This window comes from Myotis yumanensis, unplaced genomic scaffold, assembly GCF_028538775.1.
Source record: "Myotis yumanensis isolate MYYU_CA2020_CCGP unplaced genomic scaffold, mMyoYum1.0.hap1 SCAF_18, whole genome shotgun sequence".
NCBI classification, from domain to species: domain Eukaryota; kingdom Metazoa; phylum Chordata; class Mammalia; order Chiroptera; family Vespertilionidae; genus Myotis; species Myotis yumanensis.
Genome location: NW_027223769.1, coordinates 33,756,192 through 33,783,904, shown reverse-complemented (window position 1 = coordinate 33,783,904; position 27,713 = coordinate 33,756,192). Strand labels below are relative to the sequence as shown.

The following is a 27,713-nucleotide window of genomic DNA, read 5'->3' as shown; positions in this document are numbered from 1 at the left end:
GGGAGGGACCCCGGGCGCGGACACCTGCACCCGCGCGGCGGCGGCGGCGGCCAGGTCCTGTCCCCGCCTGCGCGTCTGTCTCGCTCGCATCGCCCTCGGTGAGTTGGCGCCGCCCTCGGCCCTTTTCCCTGGTCCCCTGGTCCCCCTGTCCTTGCGGCCGCGGCCGAGCCTCCGCGCGCGACCCATCCCTGCGAGCCGGGCGCCCCGTCGCCGGCGCGAGGGCCGCACCCTCTCCTCCGCCCCGGGCTCTCCCTCGTCTCTTCCCAGCCAGACGCGGGGACCCGCGGGGCCACGATCCGGCCGCCGCCCGCGCCTCCCCCACCTCCACACCCGGTGGCGGGGCCTCTTTGTTCCGCGGCCCGCGCACGGGCCCCTCCTGTCGCCGCACCCACCCCGCGCGCCCCCCACCCCCGCCTCCCGGTCTTCACCCCGACCAGGTGGCGGCGGGCGCCGCGGAGGGGTGCGCGGCCGTCCCATTGGTGGATTTTACAAGCGTTTTGGAGGGGGGAGCGCGGCGGAGGGGGCGGCGAGAGCGCTCCTGGCTCGGCGGCTGCTCCCGCGGCGCTCGCGCTCTCGGGCTCCTGGGCTCCGCGCCGCCCGCTATCCTCTCCCCGGAGCCGGCCGCGCTGGGCGCCGCGATGAAGCTGCTGGGACACAGGATCGAACTGCTGACAGGTACCCGGCCCTGCGCCCGCCGTCCGGTTGGAGAGGGGCGCGGCGCCCGGGTCTGGGCGGCTCTGGTTGGAGCCGGAGCCGGAGGCGGGGGAGCGGGGCCGGCGGAGTCCCAGCCCGCGCTGCCCGGTCCTGCGCGGAGCCCGGCCCCGCCCGGCTCTGCCCGGCTCTGCCCTCAGCCCCCGGGCGCCCGGCGGGTGGAGGGCACGGCCGGAGCGCGGGGCGGGGGCGGCCTCCTCGAGTCTCCGAGGGGCCGAGCTCGAGTCGGGTCCCTCCAGTCAGTGTCGCTCGGTCCCCAGAGACAGGGGCTCCCGACCGCGGCCTCTGGTTCCTGCTCCCGGCGACAGCCTGCGCTCCTCTCGGAGAAGTTTCCTGCCGGGAGGAGAGCCAGCGCCTGGGAAGTGGGGAGCCAGGTGGACCCCGTGGCTGAGGACCCTCAGCCGGGAGCCCCTCTGGGGGCTGGAAGCCACATGCAGGGCGCTGTGGCCGGAGGTCCCCAGAGGACACTGGGTGTGCCCGGAGCGGGAGGCAGGAGGGCGAGGCCAGGGGCCAGGGGGCCGGGGGCTGCAGGTGGGACACACTCTCCCAGGCACAGGCGGCCCCTGGTTGGGGGCGGGGGGCGGGGGGAAGCTGTGGAGAGACGGGGCCGGGGGAGCGGGAGGAAAGGGAGCCGGTGCGGATCCCACCGCCTGGCGGGGGAGGCGCTCCATCGCTGCCTCTGGACGGACAGAGGCTTCCAGTAAATTCCTCGGCCCCCGGGAGGTCTGGTCGCGTCCTCGCGGGCGCAGGAGAGCGGAGCTAGGGGCCCTGCGGGGAGAGGGCAGGGGCCGCGGCGCGGGGTGCGCCGGAAGCAGGCTGGAGCCCGCGTGGGGGCGAGAGAGGTGGAGACATTGGAGCACGTGGCAGTGTCTGAGCTGGACCCTGAAAGGCAGGCTTTTTCTATTCCTGGAGCGGGAGGTGGCGTTGCAGGCTGGAGGCTGGAGGGAGCCCGGGGTGTGAGAGCGGCTTGGACTTGGGGAGGGGGGTGTGGAGGCTGGAGGCCGGGGGAGCGAGGGGCGGGGCACTGGGGGAGGGTTCAGGCGGTGAACGCCGCCCTAGCCGGTGTGGTCCAGTGGAGAGAGCTTCGGCCTGCGCACCGAGGGGTCCGCGAATGCCCGTTAAGCAGCAGGGACTGGTGCGCCTGTCCGCGGCCGGCTCACCGGCAGGGGGCGCTGGAGGCTGTTTTGGAAACTCTGCCAGGTCCTCAGAGGTGCCCCATCTGAGCCCAGTTAGGCACGGGGCCGGTACCCCCTCCAGTCCCTTCCCGGCTTTTCCGTGTAGAGCTCCCCTGAGGCAGGCCTGCCCACCTGATATCAAGGGAGCGGCCAGGCCCGGCCAGCATGGCTCAGTGGTTGAGCATCGACCTATGAACCAAACCAGCAGGTCTGGGTTAGATTCCCAGGAGGGGGCGTGCGGGAGGCAGTCGATCAATGATTCTGTCATCTTTGATGTTTCTATCTCCCTCACCCTCTCCCCTCCTCTCTGAAATCAATAAAAATATTTTTAAAAGCGGTTGGGGGGGGCGGTAGGGGGGGTGCAGCCCTGGCTGCCCAACTTGCTAATCCTCAAGGGGAAGTGTTTCCAGCCGCATGGGTTTTGGGAGCCTTGCATGCGGGACTGAACTCCTGGGTCCCCCTCCTGCTCTCCCAGCCACAGAGGGCTGGGGGGGGGGGCGGTGCTCTCAGGAGGCTGTGCAGGGCTCCAGTGGGGCGCCAGGCTTTGGGGTCCCCTTCAGTGTGGGGACCCTCATCTTCTGGGAACAGGGCTCAAGGCCCTTCCTCCCTCAGCAGACAGGTTCCAGCAGACTCTCTACGCCAGCGGTTCTCAACCTGTGGGTCGCGACCCCTTTGGGGGTTGAACGACCCTTTCACAGGCGTCGCCTAAGACCATCGGAAAACACATATATAATTACATATTGTTTTTGTGATGAATCACTATGCTTTCATTATGTTCAATTTGTAACAATGAAATTGGGGGTCACCACAACATGAGGAACTGTATTCAAGGGGCTCGGCATCAGGAAGGTTGAGAACCGCTGTTCTACGCCCTCATAGCAACCTGCGAGGTGTGTATATTATTTCCTCCTTTTTACAGATGAGGAAAAGGGGGCACAGAGAGGATAAGTCACCCCTGCCATTGACCGCAGTTGCCCTGGGAGACAGGGCATCTCCTCAGTCCCCTCTGTGGTTTTTGCAGCTTCCCCTCCCCCCACACCCCCCCCCCCCTTCAGCTCCCTCCTGTCCCCGTCCCCCTCCCACAGATCTGGGTTCAAGCCCCAGCCCACCGCTGGCCACCTGTGTGGTGTCAGACAGGCGGCTTCACCTCTCTGACCAGTTTTCTGTCTTCTCGGTGGAACTGCTGAGCCCTCCCTCGGAGAGGTGGAGGGGCTCGCTGAGATAGCACAGGTGACACACCGGGGCTGGGGCTGAGCCCGTGGGGCGGGGGGGGCACCTCTCGGGTTTCATCTCCCCTCTTTACAAATGTGTGGTCTGTGTCTCAGCAGTTAGATTTTTAGGAACAAATAAAGATGGTTGAGGATCGACCTATGAGCCAGGAGGTCACAGTTCGATTCCCGGTCAGGGCACATGCCCAGGTTGTGGACTCCATTCCCAGTAGGGGATGAGCAGGAGGCAACTGATCGATGATTCTCTCTCATCATTGATATTTCTATCTCTCTTTCCCTTCCTCTCTGAAATCAACAAAAAATATATATTAGGGTGTTGATATATATATATATATATATATAGAGAGAGAGAGAGAGAGAGAGAGAGGTATTTGTTCAAGGATGGCTATCCTGTAGTTAATAGAAGAAAAAAAAAACTAGAAATAATGACCTCCTAGAGGAGGTTAAATATAGGGTGTCCCCCCAAAATGTATATACACACACTCTGAATAATTATAAAGGCGGTGTTTATTAAAGTACATTTCATTTTCAAGATGGAGCTAGCAGCTGTTACAGTGTGTATACGTTTTCTGGGACACCCTGTAGATACCCGTGCATCCACATCAGGGAACCCCCGGCAGCTGCGAATTTTGCTGCCGAAGGTATTTATTCACCTGAACAGATGTCCCCTTATGTAATAATAATGCCGTAATGATGGTGGTGACAGCTCGCGCTTACATGGCATCTGCCATGTGCCAGGCACAGTCCGGAGTGCTTTCTATATAGTCGCTCACCATCATAACCACCTGTGAGGTGTGTGCGATCATTTCCTCCTTTTACAGATAAGGAAAGTGAGGCCCAGAGAGGTTAAGCAATTGGCTAAAAGTCACACAGATGGCCAGCAGCGGCTGGACTGTGAACCGGGGTCTAATGATGTTTCCAAACAGAGTCTTGTTGCCATAACCGGTTTGGCTCAGTGGATAGAGTTTTGGCCCACAAACTGAAGGGTCCCGAGCTCAATTCCCATCAAGGGCATGTGCCTTGGTTGCAGGCTTGATCCCCAGTAGGGGGTGTGCAGAAGGCAGCTGATCGATGTTTCTAACTCTCTATCCCTCTCCCTTCCTTTCTGTGTAAAAATCAATAAAATATATATTTTTTAAAAAACATGTTTTGTTTTTCATCTTTTTCAGTGTATAGATTAGCACTGGGAAAGGAGTCAAAGGAGATAATAAAAAAAAGTTAACAGTGGTTTTCTCTGGTTCATAGGATTCTATGTGCTTTTCACTTCTTTTTGCTTTTCTGTTTTTCTGATTTTTATCCAGTGAGCGTGTATTACGTGAAATTCAAGTTTTATTTTTTTATTTAAATGTATTTTATTGATTTTTTACAGAGAGGAAGGGAGAGGGATAGAGAGTTCGAAACATCAATGAGAGAGAAACATTGATCAGCTGCCTCCTACACATCCCCTACTGGGGATGTGCCCGCAACCAAGGTACATGTCCTTGACCAGAATCGAACCCGGGACCCTTCAGTCCACAGGCTAATGCTCTATCCACTGGGCCAAACCACTTAGGACCAAGTTTTATTTTTTAAAAACAGAGAAGTAGCAGATGTGTAGGGGGAAGTGGCCAGTGCTGGGGTTCTGATGAAGCCACTCCATGGGAATCCTGAAGAAGTGCACAGTAGGGGCGACTCTCGGGAAATGCTTCACAGCCAAAGGTCTTGGTGTCAGAGGAGCCGGGATTGCGTGGAAAAACACAGGCAGCAGCGACCTCCAGACAGAGGAATTCAGAGCCCCTCGCTCCCCTGCCGTGTGAGGAGGCTTTAGCATACCTTAAACCACTTACTTCACTTATATTTTCCTTTTAAAGAATTCACAAGAGTGGTAAATGCTTTTTAAAATCTGGGTCTAGCCCTAACCGGTTTGGCTCAGTGGATAGAGCGTCAGTCTGCAGACTCGAGGGTCCCAGGTTCGATTCCCGTCAAGGGCATGTACCTTGGGTGCAGGCACATCCCCAGTAGGGAGTGTGCAGGAGGCAGCTGATCGATGTTTCTAACTCTCTATCCCTCTCCCTTCCTATCTGTAAAAAATCAATAAAATATATTTAAATAAATAAATAAATAAATAAATAAAGCCTGGGTCTAAGTCTGAAAGGGTCAAGTACAAAAAAAAAGTAGAGTTCCAAAAAGTTCTGAATCCCTCACTCTGCGAGTAGCAGTTCTGAAATGACTGTGTGTCTACACGGGATGAACAAATCAGCAAAAGTATCACGGAGACTGAGAGCCACGCTTCTCATCCTGGGAGAAAAATCACAAATCAGGAAAGAGGGAAGTTAGACTGCACGGTGTGGTGCGGAATGGATTGAAAGGTATCAGGACGGCTCGTTTCTTTCCAACCCGGGCCCCGCAGAGGCTCCCGAAAGGCGGCCTGGCGAGAGGAAGAAGGGCTGTTGTGCCGTGGGCGAGGTGGTGAGCACAGGACACACCATCTCCACGCACACGCGCGTCGGGGAGTGGGGGTCAGGAAGTGTGCCTAGCGAGACCCGGAGAACCCGGATTTGCCCTCAAGGAGATGGGAACCCCAGGTGGGCGCATTGACACCGGACTCAACAAAGCTGGCCGGGCCAAAGGAATAAGAAAGGTCCCGTTCGGTATCCAGGTGCCGTTGTCCAGCAAACGAGATGAGGATGAAGATTCCCCGAACCAGCTCTGTATGTTGGTCACCGATGTACCTGCCACCACTTCCAAAAATCTACACAGTCATGTGGCTGAGAACTAACTGCTGATTGTCAAATAAAGTTATAAATCTGCAAAAAAAAAAAAAAGGATCAGTATAAATTCCAGATTTTATGATACATACAAATGGATAAAGAAGTGTGTATATTAGTATACTCGTATATTTTTTCTTTTCAAATATATTCTTATTGATTTCCAAGAGGAAGGGAGAAGGAGAGATTGAAACAGCAATGATGAGAGATAATCATGGATCAGCTGCCTCCTATACACCCCATGGGGGATCAAGCCCGAAACCTCAGGCATGTGTCCTGACCCCGGGAATCAAACCGTGACCTCCTGGTTCATAGGTCGACGCTCAACCACTGAGCCACATGGGGCCAGCAGGCCATAGTGACTCTTTTTAAATCATAACTTCCCTAGGGAGAAACTTCTCTGCCCCTCCCCCCGTGGGAATGTCCGCCCTGGCCTCTGTTCCCGTGAGCCCCAGGTACCCGGAACCCCACAGCCCCACCTGCTGGGCCCCGCCTGCCTGTCTTCCATGGGCTGAGCCATTCCCAGTTCTCTGGATTCTGAGCTTTCTCTCCAGCCCTCTTCCCTCCGCCCTCCATCACTGGCCGTCTGTCCCTGCACCGCCCTCTCAGCCCTAAACATAGCACCGTCCTTGGGGGCATGGTCTCCTGGGTGGTTTCAGACACCCCTGGGTGAGGACGGGGACACCCCAGTGCTGCCGGCAGATAATGGAACTGGGTGCTCGGGGAGGCTGGCGGCTAAAAAGTCCTAATGGGGGCAGTGTTTTCCTGGGCGGGACCCTTCTGCTAGCCCCCCACCCAGATGGCTGGCTGAGTGAGCAGCCCTCAGAAAGGATGGAAGAGAAAGGGGTGGGGGCGAGGGGAGGGAGGCTGCCTTGCTAAAAATACCGCCCATCTGGGTTGTGTTAACTGGTTTCCCAGGAAACCACTGGGAACCAGACGCTGGGGCATGGCATGGGGATGCAGGGACCCGGGGCCTGGGTGGGCACAGGCCTCCCTGCCTGGCCTCTGGGGGCGAGGCTCTCCCAGGGGCTCCCCTGCTCTTCTCCTTCCAGGAGGCTGGTGACCAGCAGCTCCCAGCCCAGCGTCCATATTCCCCAACCCCAAACTGGACTCTCGGGGTTGAGGCATTGAGGCGTCATCTTTGTACCGCTCCAGAGAGCTGATGCTCTGAGCTTCTGGCGGAGGGAGGAAGCCCAGGGAAGGCCTGGAGCTGCAGCCTGGGCTCGCGACAGCCCTGCCTCAGAAACGGGTCCCCTCCCTGGGCCCCAGGCAACCACTGGGCCTACTGCCGAGTCCCTGGGCCTCCCACAGGGAGAAGCCAGCACAGCGGGGTGGGCAGGGGTGGGATGTGGCAGGGGAGCGGGGTGCGTGTTTGGACCAACCAGGCCTGCAACAGAAATACGTGCTCTTGACTGGAATCGAACCCGTTACCCTTCAGTCCGAGGGCCAACGCTCTAACCATTGGGCAAAACTGACTAGATCTTGCTGGTTTTTTTTTTTTTTTTTTAGGTTGTTTGTCCCTGATTTCAGATCCCAGGCCGCCGTGTTCAGTCTTCCACCAGAGATAATGCCTGTTAACGTGAGGATATACATCCTCCCAGGCTTTTCTGTGGGGCTGTTTGTAAAGGGTGCCCCAAAATTCACGCAAGATTTGAATTTTGCGTGAGCATTAACAACAACAACAACAACAAAAAATAAAAGCCTAATTTTACTTGGTTTATTGAATCAGATTCTAATATCTGTTGCCCTTTGATTTCAATCCCTTCAATTTAATAAGCATTACCAATTGCCAATTATGGCCCAGGAGCAGGGACAATGAAGACCAATGAAGACCACGGCTTTGCGTATGTGCCAGCAAAGCCGTGGAGGCCATTTACGCGATGTGCTATTCCATACATAACCCTATACTGTATACTTTATGAATCAATAAAAATTTACAATTTTTAATTATAAACCTGTGTTTTCTATCAAAATTACTTCTTGCGTGAATTTTGGGACACCCTTTATTTCTCGTCATTTGGATAATATTGTATGTTTTATCATTGCCTTTTCTGTTTATTGTGACACAGCATTTTCCCGTTAGTGAAAATCTTTTATAAGTCGCTGACCCGTCGTTTGTCCTAATTCCCTATTCCTGGACACCTCGAGTCTTCCCGTTTTCCTCTCATTTCATAAATGGTGCTGTGGTGAGCGTTCCTACAGATCAAATCATTAGGTCCCTCTCTGGGCTCCTTAAGAAATTTCTCCCAGGGAGAGGATTGCTGAGTCCGAGAGTATGAAGCTTTTAAATAATTGTAATTCATCCTGCAAAGCTGCCCTCCGGCAAGATGTATCCTTTTATACACCCACGAGCAATATACGCAAAGTGCCGGCTTCAGAACGCCTCAGCCAGCACTGCAGCCTGCCAGGGCCCCTGGCCAAAATACGGGGCCTGGTTCTCATCTGCTTTTCTTTAACTTCTAGTGAGCTTTCATGTTTTCTCACGTATTTATTGGCCAATGTTAATTTGTTCAAATATATTTTTATTGATTTCAGAGAGGAAAATAAAAACAGCAGTGATGAGAGAGAATCCTTGATCGGCTGCCTCCAGCATGCCCCCCCCCCCGCCCCGACCCCCATCTCTGGGAATCAGGCCTGCAACCCTGGCACGTGTCCTGACCAGGAATTGATCCACAACCTCCTGGTTCAAAGATGGACGCTCAAACCACTGAGCCATGCCTGGGGCCAATGTTAGTTTTTTATGCATGCCGAGGGCCCCCGCCAGGGAGGAGCCTGCAACCGAGGTACGTGCCCTTGACGGGAATTGAACCCGGACCTTTCAGTCCGCAGGCCGATGCTCTATCCACTGAGCCAAACCGGTTAGGGTGAAACATGTTTTAACTTTTTAAAAATATATATGTTTTATTGATTTTTCACAGAGAGGAATAGAGAGTTAGAAATATCGATCAGCTGCCTCCTGCACACCCCCCACCGGGGCGGCACATGCCCCTGACGGGAATCGAACCCGAGACCCTTGAGTACACAGGCTGATGCTCTATCCACTGAGCCAAACCGGTCAGGGCTGTTTTAACTTTTAAGAAAACAAATACTACCGTGACATGCAGAGCCAAGCAGGGAGCCCTGCAGACGGAGCCTTGCTGCCCTGCGAGGTGCAGCGACGGGCCCAGGCTTGGGGACTCGGGATGGAGCCGGCGGTGGGGCCCTGGCTCCTGCCGCAGCCCCGGCTTGTGCTGGGAGCGTCAGGGCAGGGACCGGGCGCCCCGCCGCAGCAACCCCAACCTCGTCCTCCCCCCTCCCAGGGCTCCTGCTCCACGACGTGACCATGGCCGGGCTGCAGGAGCTGAGGTTCCCCGAGGAGAAGCCGCTGCTCCGGGGCCTGGACGCTACCGAGCTGGTGAGTCGCCCCCTCGCGGTCCTGGGGTGGAGAGCGCCCCCTCGTGGCCAAGAAGGGAACCGCGTGTCTTCCCTCCGGTCTTGCCCCCCTGACCCTCCAGGGAGCCACCTGGGAGCCTAGTCCCCTCCTGGGGAGAGTCGGGTGCAACTGACACCCAGCCAGCCTCGCTGCGGCTCTGGCTGTCTTTGCGGCTGGGAGGTTCTTTTTTTAAATTTTAATATGTTTGTATTGATTTTGAGAGAGAGAGAGAGAGAGAGAAAGGGAGAGGAAAAGAGAGAGCAACATCGATGTGAAAGGGAAACATCGATCGGCTGCCTGGGAGGCTCTAGAGAAGTGTTATCCCCATTTCACTAATGAGACCACTGAGGCACAGAAAGGTTAATTCACTGGGCCAAGGGCACACAGCAATCAGGGGATGAGGCTGAACTTCACCCCTGGTTCTGGGAGGCCCAGGAGGGTACCCGCGGGGTAGGGCACAGCGCTTCCCCACCTGCTGGGCCTTTCCTGGTCCCCAGCTTCTCTGTCTTTTCTGCGCCAGCTCTGAGGTTTGAGGGCACGTGTCACCAACAGGGTGCCTCCAGGGGCAGTGGGACCGAAGCAGCTGAGGTGGTTATTTTGTCCCATGAGGCCTAGGGTTAGATTCCAGAGTTATTTCTACCCTTTACTTCCATTGAAAGTGGAAGAAAGAGGGAAAGACAGAAAGAAACATCGATATGAGAGAAACACATCCATTGGTTGCCTCCTGCACGAGCCCTGACCAGGGCCCGGGCCAAGGAGGAGCCTGCAACCAAGGTACGTGCCCTTGACCAGAATCGAACCCGGGATCTTTTGGTCCACAGGCCGACACTCTGTCCACTGAGCCAAACCGGCTAGGGCTACGCCCTACATTCTTGTTGTGGTGACGCCTGGCACCCTTCCCCTCCCTGCAAGGAAAAGCTGTGGGTCCGCACTCATAGATTCCACACCGTGTGGCCTGTGGCTCGGCCTCTCTGAGCCTCCCCCTCCCTCCTGTCGAGGGAGCCCTTCACATTTTCCATGAACAGGGACCTGGATGTGAGTAGCTGCTCATGGTTCCTCCGCAGGCACTTACAGCCCCGCGCCCGGCCCTTGGGAAGCCCTGGGTCACTTTCGTTAACATAAAGGTGACTGGGGTCCTGGCCGAGGTGGCTCAGTTGGAGTGTCGTCCCATGCACCAGAAGGTCTGGGGTTCGATTCCCTGTCAGGACATATGCCTAAGTTTCGGATTCAGTTCTGCTCTGGTGCGTGCAGGAGGCAACAGACCCATGTGTCTCTCCCATATCGATGTTTCTCTCTCTTTCTCTCTCTCTCTCTCTCTCTCTCTCTCTCTCTCTCGCTTAAAAAAAATAAAGAATGGGGGCCCTACCTGGTTTGGCTCAGTGGATAGAGCGTCAGCCTGGGGACTGAAAGGTCCCAGGTTCGATTCCGGTCAAGGGCATGTACCTTGGTTGCGGGCACATCCCCAGTAGGGGGTGTGCAGGAGGCAGCTGATTGATGTTTCTCTCTCGTCGATGTTTCTAACTCTCTATCCCTCTCCCTTCTTCTCTGTAAAAAATAAAATTATATATATATATAGAAATATTTATTTAAAAAAAGAAAAAGAATGGGGAACAGGGTGCTAGTCTGCTCAAGGCCAAGCCCATGGGGGCCCCTGGCCAGTCAGGGCCTAACGCCCACCCCCTCTGTTTGCTCCCTCAGGAGAACTCTGACACCTTCCTCTTGGCCGAGGACACAGACTGGAAGGTAGGACTCAGCCACCTGATGTGGGGGACTGACAGCTGGCTGGCCCCTGGACCACCCAGCCTGGTCCCTGAGGAGGGTCACACCCTTCCATGTGCCTCAAGTGACAGGGGCTCAGCACTGACCCCTCCAGGGCCACCCTCACTGTCTACAGTGGCTCTGCCTGCCCCCTGCCCCCTATCTCCTGCCCCCTGCCCCCTATCCCCTGCCCCTCCCACCCCCCCACCCCCGTCCTGCACAGAAGGGGGAAGGGAGGCCTGGGGGAGTGAGGATGGAGACAGGAGGGAGGGATGCTGTCATCTGAATCAGCATTTTCCTCCAATGAAAGCTAGGCTGATGCTCCAAAATAGCTCCCTGTTTCCATGGCAGCTGTTGCCGGGACAACCATGTCCCCTTTAGCGGGATGCCAGATTCCCTGTGAAAACTGAAATCGCCCTGTGTTTTTATTCCTTCTCACCGTGATTTCACTCACTCGGCCAGTCATTCCTCCGCTCTGAGTTGCGTAGTGGCTCTTTACTCCCGGGTCTGGGGAACCGTCTGGCAGCAGACACAGTGGGAGCCTCTCCAGCTCCGGGCCCCGCTGGCCACCAGCACATGCTGAACCAGCTCAGACCCTTCTGGGCCCTTCCTCCTGGCTCCGTGGAACTGGCCCCCCAGGCCTGGGCCTGACTGCAATGTGGGTCAGTGTCCGAGCCCCAGGACAGCCCCGGCCTCGTGGTCTGCAAGGGTGACGTGGCGGTGGGGCGACGTGCTGGCTCCTCCCCAGACAGCAGCTCTGCAGCCAGGCTCCGCGTCTGTGAGCCCGGCCTGGGTCACGAGCCCCTTCAAGGACGCGAGAGCGAGCTCGCGCTCCAGTCCCCCAGGAGTTCCGGCTCCAAATACAAAGGCTCTGGAGCTGGGCAGGAGGGAACAAACAGGAGACCTGGGAGGGAGAGAGCGAGGCCCAGCCAGAGGTCTGAGCAGGCATGTCCTCTTTGTCCTCCTGCCCCTGAGAGAAGGCGGGAATGTGTGGACCCCTCCCCAGGAGGGGGCGGTGACATCACACCCCAGAGCAGCCAGTCCCTGCCTCATCTTCCTCAAGGAACGTGTAAAGCATTTGAGTAGATCCTGGCACGTGGAGATATTTCAATACGAATTTGCTACTCTTTTTAGAAAATTATTATTTTTTTATTGATTTCAGAGAAGAAGGGAGAGAGAGAGATAGATAGAAACATCAATGATGAGAGAGAAGCATTGATTGGCTGCCTCCTGCACGCCCCACACTGGGGATCAAACCGGCAATCCGGGCATGTGGCCTGACCGGGAATCAAACCCTGACCTTGTGGTTCATAGGTCAATAGTCAACCACGGAGCCACGCCAGCCAGCCAGGCGCATTTGCTACTCGTACTGATGCCCAGAGTGCTAAGGTGTTTGTAAGCTTCTGCTTCCTGATCCTCTCTCATAGGTTTGTGAGCATCATGTGCTATCCATGCAGCTACCTGTGCACGGGCACTGCTGTTTTCCCACTTACAGATGTGGAGGCTCAGAGAGGTTGACTGGCCTGCCCAAGGTCACACAGCAGAGATGTGGCAGAGCTATGTAGCAGGACCGGGTTCAGGTAGCAGGTCCAGAGCCTGCCTTGTTCAGCCACAACTGCACAGGCTCCAGAGAAGGGGCCAGCAGTTTGGGACGGCACATGGACTGTCGCATGTTTCCAGACATGGGCGGGGCCCGGGCAGGAGTGGGGTCAGGTCCAGAGCGATGGATGCAACTTCTTCTCATTCTCAGAGCAACTCTGTGTGGAAGGCACAATTCCCGTTGTACAGTTGCGAGGCCCAGGGCCCAAGGTCTCCCAGCGAGCGGGTGGGGAGCTGGGACTTCACCTCGGGGCTGTGGATGTGAAGCAAGTGGCTGAGCAGAAATGGGGCCACAGCTTGGAGTGGGCAGTGTCTGAGGTCAGCTTCTCACCTGAGCCCAAGGGTGGGAAGGCCACTCAGCGGTCAGAGGCTGGAGCCGGCATAAGATTGGATGGGGACCACGGAGGAGCAGGGCTTGGTGGCAGAGAGGGTGGAAGGCCCCCTGTCCCCCCCTCCGAGAAGCAGCTGGGGGGATCTTGTGGGCTGTGCCTTTGCAGCCGCCTCCGTGGCTGGAGCCGCCTCCGTGGCTGGAGCCGCTTCCTGTGTCCAAGTGGCTGCAGGGAACAGGGAGAAAGGCCAGGACGTGAGGGGCCCGGGACACCCCGTTCCACACCCTGGCTGCCCTGGGCCAACGCAGGGCCCAGCGCTCTGGGCTAGGCCTCGGAGCGAGAGGTCAGGGAGGGGGCAGGGAAAGTTCTCGGTGCCCACCCCCCCAGGCACAGGCCCCGGGCCAGGAATAGCATGCCTGGCAGGTGTTGACCAGGTCACTAGGCACCCGAGACGGGAGGTACTGCCTCCCCCAGCGCAGCCAGCCAGTGTGCAGGCTGGGGCGAGTGGCGCGGTCCTTCAGCAAAGAGACAGAATGGGGGCACCCCTCCCTCCTCCGACGCTCCTTCTTGTCCTTGGGCTCCCTCCTCTGACCCCTCCCTGGCCTATTTCCTCTCGTCCTCTGCTCTCCTTTGCTCCCCGTCTCCTCTGTGTCTCTACCTGCCTGTCCCTGGCCAGCTCCCCACCCAAAGCCTTGTTTCTGGGGTGGGGTCAGGGCATGGGACCTGAGGGGGCTCATGTGTCCTGCTCCCCTGAGATCTGGGAGCCAGGCCCCATGCCGGGTGGGTCTGCGGGGAGGTGGGCAGGACCTCCGTCCTGGCTGCAGGATGGGGGGTGGGGGGTGGGGGGTGGGGGGAGGGCAGAGCTTGTGCGTGCCCCACCAGACTCCTGGTCCTGCAACCTACCCGGCCCCTGTGCCCGGAACCCCCTTTCTGCGGTGTGGATGGGCGCTGGGTGTGCATGTGGGCAGCGTGGGGGCTGCCCTAGGGGAGACCCTGGGGGTGGAGAAGACGGGAGTGACTTCCCACATCCCCTCAAGGCTGTGACCCAGGCCCTCCTGCTGTGGAGGCTGGGCTTGGGGCCCCCCAGGCCCCTCCGTGCTCCCCAGGCTATAGGTCAAGGGCACACCTGTGTGGCCCATGAGGGGCTCGCGGGTGCCTGACACAGGGCCCCCCTTCCCAGGACCCCGTGTGCAGCGGGCTGCAGCCCGCCCCGCGTGTCCGTGTTGCTAGGGGCGTGGGGATGCGGAGGAGGCTGGGGGTGGAGGGGGACAGGCGCAGGGCTGGTGAGCGAGGACCTCAGCAGCCAATGGGAGCCAGGTTCGTCTCCCGACATCCAATCTGGAAGCGGGGGCTGCGGGCCGGCGAGTGGCTGCTCGGAAACCCCGCGGGGGGAGGGACCGGCCTGGGGCTGGCGGCTCCGCGTATAAACGGTGGCGGCGCAGCGCCCGGCCCCAGAGCTGCTGCTTTCCCGCTGGAGCCGCCCCTGCCTCCGACTCCGGTGACTCAGGCCTTTGTCTGCTCTCCCTGGCGAGGCTGTCACCTCCCTCCCCCGGCGAGATGCCCGAGAGCTGGGATGGGGTGAGTGCGGGCGGCGGGCGCGCAGGGCGTCCGGGAGGAAGGCGCACCCTCGGCCTCCGGTGTCCGCTCTGCCTCCAGCCGCCGCGCCTCGGGGAGAACTGGGCAAGGCCGGCGGGTGCTGGTCTCGCGGCGACCCGGGCCCGCGGAGCGACGGGGAGGGAGGGGGTAGCGGCCAGGCGGGGTGCGGGGGGAGGGCGGGCATCTGCAGGACACGCACTGGGCGGGGACTCGGCTGCAGGTCCGTGCGGACGCGGGCCAGCGTGTGTGCATCTCCCTGGCATGTGCCCTTCGCCCGGCCCGTGCCCGGCTGGTGGGGGCCTGGCTCCCGTGACCACCTCAGCCCCGGGGAAGCCGAGTCCCTGCGCGGGTGCGGGGGTCCGTGCGCGCAGGCGTCTGGGTTTGATTCCGGTCAAGGTGTCTGCACGCACGGGCCCTGCGCGCTGGCCTGTTTGCGTGGCTGCACCTGCAAACCGCAGCCTCTTCCTTTCTTCGGAGGCGCGCGCAGCCCCTCCGTGGCCCCCGGGGCGCTGCGGGGAGGTCTGGGGCTAGAGCCAGCCGGGGCTTTAGGCCGGGTCCCTGCAGGGGCGGGGGAGGGCGCACGCGGAGCGGTCAGAGGGGTGGTCATGCCTTATTTGGGGGAAGGCAGCGGGCGTCCCCGGTGGGCTCCAGGGCGCCCCCTCCCACCTGGAGCAATGCCCAGGGTGCTGTTCCTCCTCAATGAAGGGCAGACGGGGGCGCACCGGCTCCTCCACCCCGGGCCGGGCTTGCCTTGCCTGGTCCTTGGACCATCGCCCGCACCCAGACAAGACGCAGCGCGGCCGGGTCTGCGGAGCGATTGATGCGGGAGACGGGGAATCGCGGTAGCGCTCCCACCACCCCGCACCCCGCGCACTGAAATGCAGCTCCCAGGGCCGCAGCCCTCAAGGTCAAGGGCGAGGGGAGCCGCGCAGGCCGAGGGGTACCGGCTGCCGCAGCGCCTCCCGCGGCGCCCACTTGGGGGCGGGAGCGGTGACGTCACCAGGAGCCAATAAGAGAGCTCAGTCCTGGGTTGGGGGCTCCGAGGGTGCCCGGCTGCCGCCCTTGGGGCGCCCGCTGTGTGCAGCCCCCCTCCCTCCCCGCCAGACTCGGCTGGGTCTGCTCTCCTGGGTGGGCGGGAGGGTGCAGCCAAGGGTACCGAGCTCCTCTACCCCCCGCCCCCCCAAGCCGGGGCCTCGAAGGTGTCCCTGTCCCTGGGGAGCTGGGCCTCAGTGAGGCAGGCTTTGCAGCCGCCCGGGGATAGTGATGGGGAGGCGCCCCCTCACTTGCACCCACGGACTGTGTGAAAACTGCTGCCCCCGCGCCCCAACTTGTGCCTGGAAGGGCGACAGTGACCCGTGTGCTCAGGAAGTGCCCTTCATGCCGCAAGCGCATTGCAGCTCTTGTTCAATGGGCACCCCTCCTGCCCCCAACCCCGCCCTGCATGGGGGGCACCCCTCCTGCCCTCCACCCCTCCAGCCCCCTAGCCTGCCTTCCATGGCACTGTGCACCCCTCCTCCCCCCACCCCCCCTCTAGAGCTGAGGGGTGGGGAATTGGGGGTACAGTATGGCGGAGTCTCTCCGTCACACTTGATCTCAGAAAAGGCAGCCCCCGGCTTACCCCCGAGGTCTGCACCTGGCAAGGCCTGCCCTCCCTCTCAGGCCCTGACCTTGGGCGTGGCATTTCTCCTTTGCAGCCTTCGTGTGCTCCTCTGTGGCTGAGGTCCCTGTGCACGTGCAAGTGTCCAGTCAGTGGTCAGTGAGCAGGAAGTGCCTTGGTGGTGGCCCTGAGGGAGGACAGGCCTGGGAGGGGGAGGCTGTGGTGAGCCTGGGCCCACCCAGAGGGTGACAGGGTGTCTCTGACAGGACCTCACAGCAGAAGGGTGGCTCCCAGGGTGTGACCTTTGGCCACGGGGCTGGCACCACCTTGTCACTCCCCGCTGAGCTCAGACCCGAAAGGCCAGTCCCCAGGAAGCTGTCTCCTACCTCCCGAGTCTGTCCCTTTCCTGTCGGGGGAAGGAGCTTTGGTCCTCTTTGAACCTAAGTGCCCACCATGTGCAAACCCCTGGCACACAGTAGGTGCTCAGTCACGTGCTGTGTCCTTCCTGTCCCGGCCCTAACCCCACCTCCAGCTCAGTGGGCAGCTCCAGGGCTCCCGTGGCCGGGCAGGGCCGTGTGTCCAGCTCCGGCTGCCCCTGGGGACTCTTCCCATGGAAGGGCCAAGAGTGACCGGCTTGCAGAGGGACCAGCCAGCAGGGCTCCTCCCAGGCTCCCGACAGCCCAGCCCAGCAGCCCCCTTTCTGGGCGCTCTTCAAGTGCTAACCACCCCGCAGATCGCAGCTTCTTTAGTTCTCGGAGTCCCTCCCAGAGGGCTGGGCCAGGGCACAGAGAAGGGGTGAACCTGGCCTAGAGTCACACAGTAAGGGGCAGAGCAGGTCTCCAACACAGCGCCCAGCTCCTGCTCCTGAAAAACAAATGAGCAAAACCAAGGGTGTGAACTCGGGAGCAGCCCAGAGCAGTCACAGCTGAAGGCAGAGGTGGGAGGGAGAGGGGTGGGGGGTGAAGGAGGGATGTCTAACTGGGCCCTTCCTGAAGGAAGGCCTTGGGTTGGCAGGGAGGGGCTTCAGGGTGGAAGGAAAGGCCGGAGCAAGAGCCTGCAGGTGTGGACGTTGGAGGCGGGGCCTGGTGGGCTTGGGGTGGTTACTGAGGACTGAGGGGAACTGAGCAGCAGCCCTTCAAGGTTCCTAGTGGGAGAGGAACAGGTGAGGGTGGGCCTGGGGTCGGGACTGGAGGGGCAGAGCTGTCCCCCGAGGCTGCGTGCAGCAGGGCCTGGGCCGCGGCAGCTCCCCCACTGGCTAGTTTGTGAAGGGGACCAGGACTTTCCCATCCATTGTCCCTGTGCCGGCCTCCCCTGCCCTGGGAAGGGCGCTCCGCCTGCTGCGTCCTCTCTGCCTCTGTGCTGAGAATGGGATGTCCCGCCCCGTGGGGCCTGGAGGCCGCTCCACAGGCCCAGCAGCTCCAGGCTGCCCCCCAGCCCTTTCCCCAGAAGCGCCAGGAGCGGGGACTGCCCAGAGCATCTTCCCATCTCTCCCTCCAGGAGCATGACATTGAGACGCCCTACGGCCTTCTGCACGTGGTGATCCGAGGCTCCCCCAAGGGGAACCGCCCAGCCATCCTCACCTACCACGATGTGGGCCTCAATCGTAAGTGTCCCCGCCTCCCCCGGCCTCACCCGCACATCTGCCAGGGGAGCGGGGCTGCCCTCCTCCCCCTTGTAGGTCCCCACACACTCCGCTCTGTGTCCTTAGCCACTGGGGCCTTGGTTTCCCCACTGGACCGCGAGGCTGCTCCCCCTCCCCCTCGGAGCGGGGCCTCCCCTCCCCCCCTCCGCTCAGCCACAGGTGTGTCTCCGCAGACAAGCTGTGCTTCAACACCTTCTTCAACTTCGAGGACATGCAGGAGATCACCAAGCACTTCGTGGTGTGCCACGTGGACGCGCCCGGCCAGCAGGTGGGGGCGTCCCAGTTTCCTCAGGGGTAGGTACCCGCCCCCCCCCGCCCCCCGTCTCTCCCCAGCTCTGCGCCCCAGGCCACACCTGGGTCTGACCTCCTGCCCCTCCTGCAGGTACCAGTTCCCGTCCATGGAGCAGCTGGCCGCCATGCTCCCCAGCGTGGTGCAGCACTTCGGGTGAGTCCCGCCCAGCCGTCCCTGTGCCCACCGCCACCACACAGCCACCAGGCTCTGGCCGGGGTACCCACCACCACCACACGGCCACCAGGCTCTGGCCGGGGTCCGAGGGGTGCCCACCGCCACCACACAGCCACCAGGTTCTGGCCAGGGTCCGAGGGTACCCACCGCCACCACACAGCCACCAGGTTCTGGCCGGGGTCCGGGGGTGCCCACCGCCACCGCACAGCCACCAGGTTCTGGCCGGGGTCCGAGGGTACCCACCGCCACCGCACGGCCACCAGGCTCTGGCCGGGGTCCGGGGCTACCCACCGCCACCACACGGCCACCAGGCTCTGGCCGGGGTCCGGGGGTACCCACCGCCACCACACGGCCACCAGGCTCTGGCCGGGGTCCGGGGGTACCCACCGCCACCACACGGCCACCAGGCTCTGGCCGGGGTCTGAGGGCTGTGGGTGAGGCCTGCTTGGATGACATTTAGGGGAAATGGCACCGCTCACCCTAGAGCAAGCACGTCAAACTCACAGGCTAACACGGGCCAAATAAATGAGGCATGCGGCCCGCGGGCTGCGAGTTTGAGCAGCGGTTCTCAATCTGTGGGTCTCGACCCCTTTGGCAGTCGAACGACCCTTTCACTGGGGTCGCCTAAGACCATCCTGCATGTCAGATATTTACATTACGATTCATAACAGTAGCAACATCACAGTTAGGAAGTAGCAACGAAAATAATGTTATGGTTGGGTCACAACATGAGGAACTGTATTTAAAGGGCCAGAAGGTTGAGAACCACTGTCCTAGAGTGACCAGCCTCGCTCTCCTGCAGGTTCAAGTACGTGATTGGCATCGGAGTGGGAGCCGGAGCCTATGTGCTGGCCAAGTTTGCAGTGAGTTTCCCCTGCACCCTCCACCCCCACCCCCAGGGCTGGCCTTCCTGGGGGGGCCCTTCAGCCACAGTGACTTTCCTGCTCTTTCTTCCTTCTCCTCCTCCTCCTCTCCCCACTTCCTCTTCACTTGGAAAAGCCTTCTTTCCCCTTAGTCCAGCCGTGGGCAAACTACGGCCCGCGGGCCGGATCTGGCCCGTTTGAAATGAATAAAACTAAAAAAAAAAAAGACCGTACCCTTTTATGTAATGATGTTTACTTTGAATTTATATTAGTTCACACAAACACTCCATCCATGCTTTTGTTCCGGCCTCCGGTCCAGTTTAAGAACCCGTTGTGGCCCTCGAGTCAAAAAGTTTGCCCACCCCTGCCTTAGTCCCTAAGGACACTGTTTTTTAAGGTTACTTTTTCACCCTGGCTGGTTTCTCAGTGGTTAGAGCATCAGCCCTTGGACTGAAGGGTCTTGGGTTTGATTCCCTGTCAAGGGCACGCACCTCCATTGCAGGTTCAATCCCTGGCCCTGGTTGGGGCTCGTGCAGGGAGGCAACCAGTCTCTCGCTCTCGCTCTCCCTCTCTTTCTCTCCCTCTGCCCCTCTCTTCTACTCTCTCTAGAAATCTATGGAAAAAAATACCCTGGGATGAGGAGTAAAAAAATAAAGGTTACTTTATCCATACATTTCCTCGAGTATAAACTATAACTTGCTTAACTATTATCTAAAGCCAAAATTTCTGTCATCAGCAAACTACACAACTCATCCTAACCACTCACCCACCAATTAGGGTAATATTTAAACATTTAAACCAGCCCTGTTTTAACCAAAAATGACACTTATGTTCAGTTGGCGCGGTTTTAATGAAAGTCACATTTCAGAAACATCGTGTCCGGCAGGAGCCACAAGCTTTTCGTCCCTAAAAACAAAAACTTCCTTTTTCAGGATCCAAAGGATTTCTTTCTTCCAAAGAAATGACCAAGAATTTTCAACTCTTCTTTCAATTCCAACACATACACATTTTTTAAAAATATATTTTATTGATTTTAGAGAGGAAGGGAGAGGGAGAGATAGAAATATCAATGATGAGAGAGAATCATTGATTGGCTGCCTCCTGCATGCCCCCTACTGGGGATCGAGCCCACAACCCAGGCATGTGCCCTTGGCCGGAATCGAACCTGGGACCCTTTAGTCCGCAGACCGACGCTCTATGCATTGAGCCAAACCAGCTAGGGCACGTACACATTTTGTTAACTGTAGACCAGGCCCTGCCACCCCACACTGGACATCACATGAGCACTGTATGCAGATGGCCCCCTAAACACGGGCAAACGGTGCGACAGGAAATGTGGGTCTCACGTCCAACAAAACAGGCTTTGGTTCCCTACGATCAACATCACGAGAACTTCCTTGTCTGTAACCAAAAAGAAACAAGATGTTCTATTGAAGATGTTTCATCCTCAGTTTTGCAACAGCAGCCTTTCCAACGATATATTAAAAGGGGTGAAAACGGTGATACAGCCTAGCCGGCGTGGCTCAGTGGTTGGAAGCCCTCGACCTGTGAACCGGGAGGTCACAGTTTGATCCCCAGTCAGGGCGCATGCCTCTGTTATGGACTTGATCCCCAGTAGGGGGCGTGCAGGAGGGGGTTGACCCGTCATTTTCTCTCATCATTGGTTTCTCTCTCTATCTCTCCCTCTCCCTTCCTCTCTGAAATCAATAAAAATATACTTTTTCAAAAAACACACAGTGATATAGGCACAGATTCAAAATAAATCCACGGATTTTGAAAGCTCCCAGGAGGGCAGGCTGAGCTGGGCAGCTGGCAGTGGAGCCACCAGGTCCCCAGCTGTCAGGGTTGGGTCATCGGTGCATCTTGAAGCTGTTACTGACCGTGTCCTCCTCCTCAGACCCTCCCCACCCCTGTGAGAGAGACAGACAGGGCAGAATTCCACAGCCTGATGAGTGGGTGGGAAGTTCGGGGTTCCCTGGTCCCGTCCCACCCCCCCAAACCCTGTCTTCCTTCCCTGGCAGCTTATCTTCCCCGACCTGGTGGAGGGGCTGGTGCTGATGAACATCGACCCTAACGGCAAAGGCTGGATCGACTGGGCCGCCACCAAGGTGAGCGTGGTCCCCCTGGTGGGGTGGGCGGGGTGGGGGCAGGGGGGGGGGCCGGGGTGGGCGGGCTCACACTGACCCCACCTTGGCCTACAGCTCTCGGGCCTCACCAGCACTTTACCTGACACGGTGCTATCCCACCTCTTCAGCCAGGTAAGGGCATGGGACCACCTCACAGGAGTGGGGCTGGCGGGTTGGGGTGTCGGGGGTGGGGGGCCTCACAGCTGCTGAAGGGCTCGGTTCGGCCCCCGCAGCCGGGCAGGAGGAGGGCAGGGGGTTATGCGGCGTCTGACCTGCCTCGCTCTGTCCTCTGCTGTTGGCCATGAGGCTGGGCCCCTAAAAGACAGGTGTGGGGAGACCTCCCACAGCTCCTTGGGTCCCGCCTTCCTCCTTGGGGGGGTCTCCACCTGCCCCCACCCTGCCAGGGGCCGCCCCCTCAGAGCCCGCCTCCCCATCCTCGCTCTGTCTGTCCCGTCCGCTCGGGCCCAGGAGGAGCTGATGAACAACTCGGAGCTGGTGCAGAGCTACCGGCAGCAGATCGGGAACGTGGTGAACCAGGCCAACCTGCAGCTCTTCTGGAACATGTACAACAGGTGTGGGCGCGGGCGCAGGCCTGGGACCCCTCAGTACAGCCCCCCACCCAGGGGCGCAGGCAGACGGGCCACACCGTCCCCAGGGTGCAGATGAGCAGAGAATCAGCCTCTGAGAGGAGTCACTGCCTGCCCAGGGTCACCCCCGTGAAGGGCAGAGGGAGCGGGACAGCCCGACCCCCACACCCTGGCCTGGTGTGTACATGGGGGGAGGTTGGATGGTTTTCATGCTGTGCCCCTTGGAGCCCCTTTGGGGGGTAGCCCCGAAGGGAAGTGGCCAGGCCCCCTACTCACCACCTTCCCTTCTGGTCATCCTACACGGACTTACTAAGCCAGCTGCGTGCAGGGCGGGAGGATCGGGGAGAATGGGAGGCCCGCGTCCCACAGCACAGGGGGCGCTCATCCAAGCAGCACTTAGTGGGGTGGTTGGGGCCCAAGGTGAGGGCCCACCGGCATGCGTTTGGGTGTCCGGGAAGAAGTTTGGGGGTCACACATGAAGGGAGCCCTGAGGCCCCGATTTATGCAGCGCAGCCCAGGCCTCCAGGGATGTGGGGCCCTAATTGGGGGGTGGGGTGGGATGGGATGGGATGGGGTGGGATGGGGGAGGGCTTGGGAACACCCCCATCTGGTCCTGGAGTGACCATTCTGCCTCTCCCTCTCCCGCAGCCGCAGAGACCTGGACATTAACCGGCCGGGGACAGTGCCGAATGCCAGGACCCTCCGGTGAGTGCCCCTCGCCCCCAGCCTGCCCCTGCTGCCCCTGCTGCCCCCCCCAGCCTTGCCCAGGCCAGACAACCCTCCCCTCTGTGTCTGCAGCTGCCCCGTGATGCTGGTGGTCGGGGACAATGCGCCTGCTGAGGACGGGGTGGTGAGTGAGGGATTGTGCTCCGACCCGGGGTGGGAACAGGAGTGAGGGGTTCACTGGGCTCTGGTCAGCGGCCAGTCCTTGACCAACCCAGGGACCCCTCAGGGACGGGGGGTTGTGGCTCTCATCCTCCGTCCCCACACCCCCTCCTTCAGCTGAGGGAGGCCTGGAGACCCAGGGGAGCTGGGCCAGGGCCAGGCCACCTCCCCACCCCCAGCAGTGCGACCCCACCTCCGTCTCCACCCACCTCAGGCCGGAGACTCAGACCTCTCTTTGCTCTAACATGTGGCCCCTTCTTTATGGAACAAGTCATTCCTGACCACGACTGCACCAGTGCGGGTGGGGACCGTGTGGCCTCTCCTGTCGGAACCCGGGGAGCAGGCGGCCTGGGGGTGCCAAGCCTGGGGAGAGCACTTGCATTAGTGCTTGGGGCAGGGGGCTCCCAGGCCCCCCAGGGGCTGGGTCCCCTCACTCTGCTGCATCTGGCTCCTCCTCCTCAGGTTGAGTGCAACTCCAAGCTGGACCCCACCACCACGACCTTCCTGAAGGTGAGACCCTGCTCCCCGCCCTGGGCCCGGCCTCAGGGAGAGGCCTGCCTGGTGTCCCGGCCGGCTGGTAGATCTGGTCAGCAGAGCCTGTCCAGGTGTGTGGGGGCCAGGCTAGGCTTGGGGGGGCCCTGCTCCGCTCACTCCTCTCTCTCCCTGCAGATGGCGGATTCCGGGGGGCTCCCGCAGGTCACACAGGTGAGACTCAGCCCACCCTCTTGCCTCGGCTGGGGCGGGGGACCTCCTCCCTCCCCCAATGCTAGACGGTCAAGCATGTGCCTGTCCCCCCACAGCCCGGGAAGCTGACTGAAGCCTTCAAGTACTTCCTGCAAGGCATGGGCTACAGTAAGTACCCGGCACCCCGCCCCCAGCACCCACAGGCGGCAAGGGGGCCGGCGCCGCCAGGTGTGCTGAGCAGCCCGTGGGCCGGGCGCCCTGGCTGGGGGCCTGGGTGCGGGGTTGCTCTCTCCACACACCCCCTGCTGCCAGGGCGTCTGCACCTCCGTGCCCAGCTCTCCTGGGCTCTGAGGAGGCTTTGGGCAACGTGGCATGGCGGGTCCTGCCGGGGAAGCCTGCCTGAAGGTGTCAGACACGCACACACACACACACACCCCACCGCGCTTTGTCACAGCTGGGAGATGGGCGCAGAAGAGCGGCTTGCAGTCTGGGCCGCGGAAGGCACATGAGAAGAGCTCCTCTCCCCGTAGGCAGCTGGGCCCCGGTGGCATTCTGCACATCCTGGGGCGTAGGCGCTGCGGGCAGCACTGGCCCCCGACATGCCCCTCCCCCCTTCGGTCTCCAAACTTCCCTTGTACTCGGATCCAGACTGGGCTTGTGAGCCCCCAACACACGCACACGCGCGCGCTCACACACACACATGCACACTCACCTCCTCCACCCCTCTGCTGCACACACCTGGCTCCTGGTAGAAGCAAACTTCCTCTCCCTGAAGTTTTGTGCCTCTGGGCCTGGGGGGGGGAGGGGAGGACAGGCCTGTGCTGGGAGGGGAGGCAGGAGCCCCCTCCAGGGACAGCTCTCCCTCCAGCCCCAGGGCCTCGCCTCTGTGAGAAGTAGGCAAGGAGGCCAGTGGTGAGACAGCAAGACCCGGAGCGGAGCAGAGCCGGCCTGGAGCACAGAGGTGCCCAGTCAGCATCTGTGGGGTGGGGGGATGGGCAACGCCTGTCAGGGCCCCTGGAGAAATGCCACCAGGCAGCCAAGAGCTGGGGGGACCTGGGAGGTCGTGTAGGCCTCCCCCATTCTGTCCCTGGGGGTACTGAGGCCCAGCAGAACGGTGAGGGCGCTGGGACAGATATGGGCCCAAAGGCCTTGCTGACATGAGCCCCTCAGTGCCGGAGAGGCCGGGGGGGGGGGGGCGGGGGGGGGCGGTGAGGGGAGCGAGAAGTGCCCCCCCTGCTGTCGGGGCTCCAGGGCCAGGCTGAGGTCAGCCTGTGCTGTGTGGTTCCTTCTGTGGCTGCTGCGTGGTGGGTGGGCAGGAGTGGGCTCCCTGAGGCCCTGGCCCTGCCTCCAGCCCTGTCTGTCCTTCCGGCTCCTCTTCGGTCCATCTCACCCCTTGCCTCTCGGACCTCGCTCCTCACCGTGTTCTGTCTCCCCTCCCGGCTCTCTTCTCTCTCAGTTGCGTACTTGAAGGACCGGAGGCTGAGTGGAGGAGCAGGTAGCTCCGGAGCCCCTCCCCCGATGCATGGCCCGCCCGGGCTCCCCTGCTCCTTCCTCTGGCTGCGCTGAGCCAGCGCATCTCGCTGTGGTTTGGAACCTTCTCATGTCCTGCTCGTGCGCAGATCCTGGGTGGCACGGGCTTTGCCCCTTTTTAGGGCTCTGGATTGGCTGGGCTCGAGAGCAGCCTTGCTCCGAGGGAGGCTTCCAGAGCTGTGGCAGCTGGAACCAGACCCTCTCGAGGGCGGGCCCAGGTCCGGCCCTGCCCCAGCTGAACAGGTGGCCGGATAAGTGAGGAGGGCTGAGTCTCGCTTGTGAAACGCAATGAGGCAGAAATGGGATTTAGGGCAGTTTGGCCTCCTTTGCAGAATCACCCCCCTTTCCCAGCGCCCCCATCCTCTCAAGGCAGGGCACGCTGAAACAATGCCCCCTCCTTCCCTCAGCTCGGGGTGGGGGTGCTGGTCAGCTCCCGCCCACCCTGGCCTTGTCTCTGGCCAGCTGTGGCGAGAGGGTCCTGCTGGCGTCTGCGGACCCCGGCCCGGCCCCGGCTCGCTCACTGTCGCTGGCTGCATGCCTCGGGCTGGCAGAGCCGACGCCAGAGCCCCGGCTTGGGACGGGCCTCTGTGCCGTCGGAAGAACGGGTCTCGCTGGCCGCTTTGCTTGCGTGAGTCCTTCTCCCGCCTGTGGTGCCCGGCCCTGCCCGCTGGCCCTCATGCCCGGCCCCGCCTCTGTCCACAGTGCCCTCGGCCAGCATGACCCGGCTCGCCCGCTCTCGGACCGCGTCCCTCACCAGTGCCAGCTCGGTGGAGGGCAGCCGCCCGCAGGCCTGCACCCACTCGGAGAGCAGCGATGGGCTGGGCCAGGTCAACCACACCATGGAGGTGTCCTGTTGAAGCCCTGGTCCCCTGAAGACGCCCACGTGCCCCCACCCGCGTCGAGGTCCCACTGCCACCCTCGCGCCCGCCGGCTCCTTTTCTGTTTTGTTTCTTTCTGTGAGGGCGAAGGGAGGAGAGGGGGTTACGGCTCTCAGATGCTACAGAACAGTCTCCAGGGGGTCCCCAGGCCCTACCTCACTAACCTTGTTGACCTGGCTAACTTGGGCCCTTTCTGCCGAGTCCCCAGCACCTGGGCGGGAGGGGGACCAGCTAAGGAAAGGCCGAGTCCCTCTCTGGCCAGGATCCAGGATGATATCCTGGGTTAAAGAAAGAGCAAGGGATGGCCCCCGGGGCAGGCAGGTTTGAAGGTGAAGGTGGGATGGAGTGGTGAGGTGATGGGTGCAGCTCAGGCACTGGCATGAGAACCAGGAGAGGCAGCAGGGAGCCCTGGAACACCCCCACCCCTCAACCCCCACCCCAACCCCAGCTCCCACCAAGCACATCTAATTCTGTCTCATAGCACATATGACAATCATCTGAACAGTAGCCACAAGGGGGCGCTCCCATAGGCCTCTTTTGCGGGTACTGCAAGGCCAGGCAGGCAGGGGCCAGGCAAGCAGGGGCTGAAGGGGATTTCTCTGTCCAAGGAAAACAAAAGAAAGGACCTTGAGGGCAGGAACCCCACAGACTGTCTCTTCCGGCTCACACCCCCCCCCCCCCCCCCCCCAGTGTCTGCGCCAAGGCCCTGAAGCAGGGGGTCTCCTGGTCTTCCACCTCCATAGGGACCTGGCTGGGGGCTGAGGTTAAAGGCCGGGATAGCCAGTGAGGACGGGGTGTGCCCCTGCCTGCCTTTGGGAGCCAGCATGTGGCCCCAGGTGGCAGTGGCTGAAAGTCCCAATAGATCCCTTTTTTGCCCCCCAGGTTCCATGAGGGACAGTGTGGCCAAGGCCGCCAGAAACATGGTATTTCTAGGAAGAGTCCTGGTAGAGTTATGCCAGCGTTTCACCCAGGCATCCCTAAGCAAGGCGAGAGAGTTTCTGTAGAACTGGTCCAGGGTGTCAAGACCCCCGCAGGCCCCATCCCATCTCGGCCTGTGGAGTGGCTTGGGCTGGGGCTTTGCTAGATCCGGGGGTAGGAGGGGAAGGCTCCCGCAGTGAACAAGGACCAGGCAGAGGAGAGAGGCTCCCCCCACACACCCTGCCCCCTCCTGCCACCTAAAGCCCAGGACTGGGCCGTATATTTCCCATCCACCACCTTATCAGGTAGAATCTCTGGGCCCAGAAACCAGAAGCCATTTGTCTCAGAGCCTGAGTCAGTTGCCACAAACCCCCAAATGAGTAAAAAGAAAGGGGGGAGAGCTATGAAAATTGGAGGGCCGGGGTGTGTATGTTGGGGGGGGTGTGCTCTGAGGCTGGGAGGGTACCCATATCCATGTTTCCTCTGCACATATTAACCCCCCCCGCACCCCCCCAATAATCTTAAGCCATTGCTAGATTTCTCTAGAGCCCGGTGGAGTGTTAGTCTGTGCCCAGTTCTATTCACTCACGTGCTTCCTTTGAATATTGAATGTGACCGTTTGAAAAGCTGGTAGAATTAATCCCTCTTACTGTAGATAGTGCTGCAAGTTGGATTTCTCTTGTTTTGCTGTGTTCTTTCAGATGAGATATCTATAAATACCTATACATTATATATATATGTATGTATATCGGGTCCTCCTGTGTGTGGTTTTCCATCGGAGGTTGTCTCTCCTTTGGTCAAAGTGAACTTTCAATGGAGTTTATTATTTTCCTCTCTGTACAGGGTGGAGAGCCTAATTTTGTGTATTCTAGTGGCTGATGCCATGAGACTCGGAAATGACAAAATGTAAAACAAGTAAAAACCCTTGTCAACATAGAAAGAGTTAACTGTGCTGAAAACCAATAAAGAAACTAAAAGGAA

At 60.2% G+C, this 27,713-nt stretch overlaps 1 protein-coding gene across 5 annotated transcripts; it reads left to right on the top strand.

The window, feature by feature from the left end:
• Positions 1-27,713, top strand: NDRG4 (NDRG family member 4). 5 transcript variants are annotated; one of them, XM_070398688.1, is made up of 17 exons: positions 1-98; positions 9,162-9,256; positions 10,973-11,017; positions 17,651-17,756; positions 17,969-18,089; positions 18,178-18,240; positions 19,064-19,124; positions 21,146-21,232; positions 21,326-21,382; positions 21,719-21,822; positions 22,486-22,542; positions 22,636-22,687; positions 23,185-23,232; positions 23,392-23,427; positions 23,523-23,574; positions 24,863-24,901; positions 25,639-27,713. In XM_070398688.1, exons 2-17 carry the CDS (start codon positions 9,185-9,187, stop codon positions 25,791-25,793), a joined length of 1,155 nt encoding a protein of 384 aa, XP_070254789.1. In that variant the 5' UTR covers positions 1-98; positions 9,162-9,184; the 3' UTR covers positions 25,794-27,713. The 5 variants fall into 5 exon arrangements, with proteins under 5 accessions (XP_070254789.1, XP_070254785.1, XP_070254786.1 ...); XM_070398684.1 differs by lacking the exon at positions 1-98 and adding an exon at positions 572-675; XM_070398685.1 differs by lacking the exons at positions 1-98; positions 24,863-24,901 and adding an exon at positions 573-675.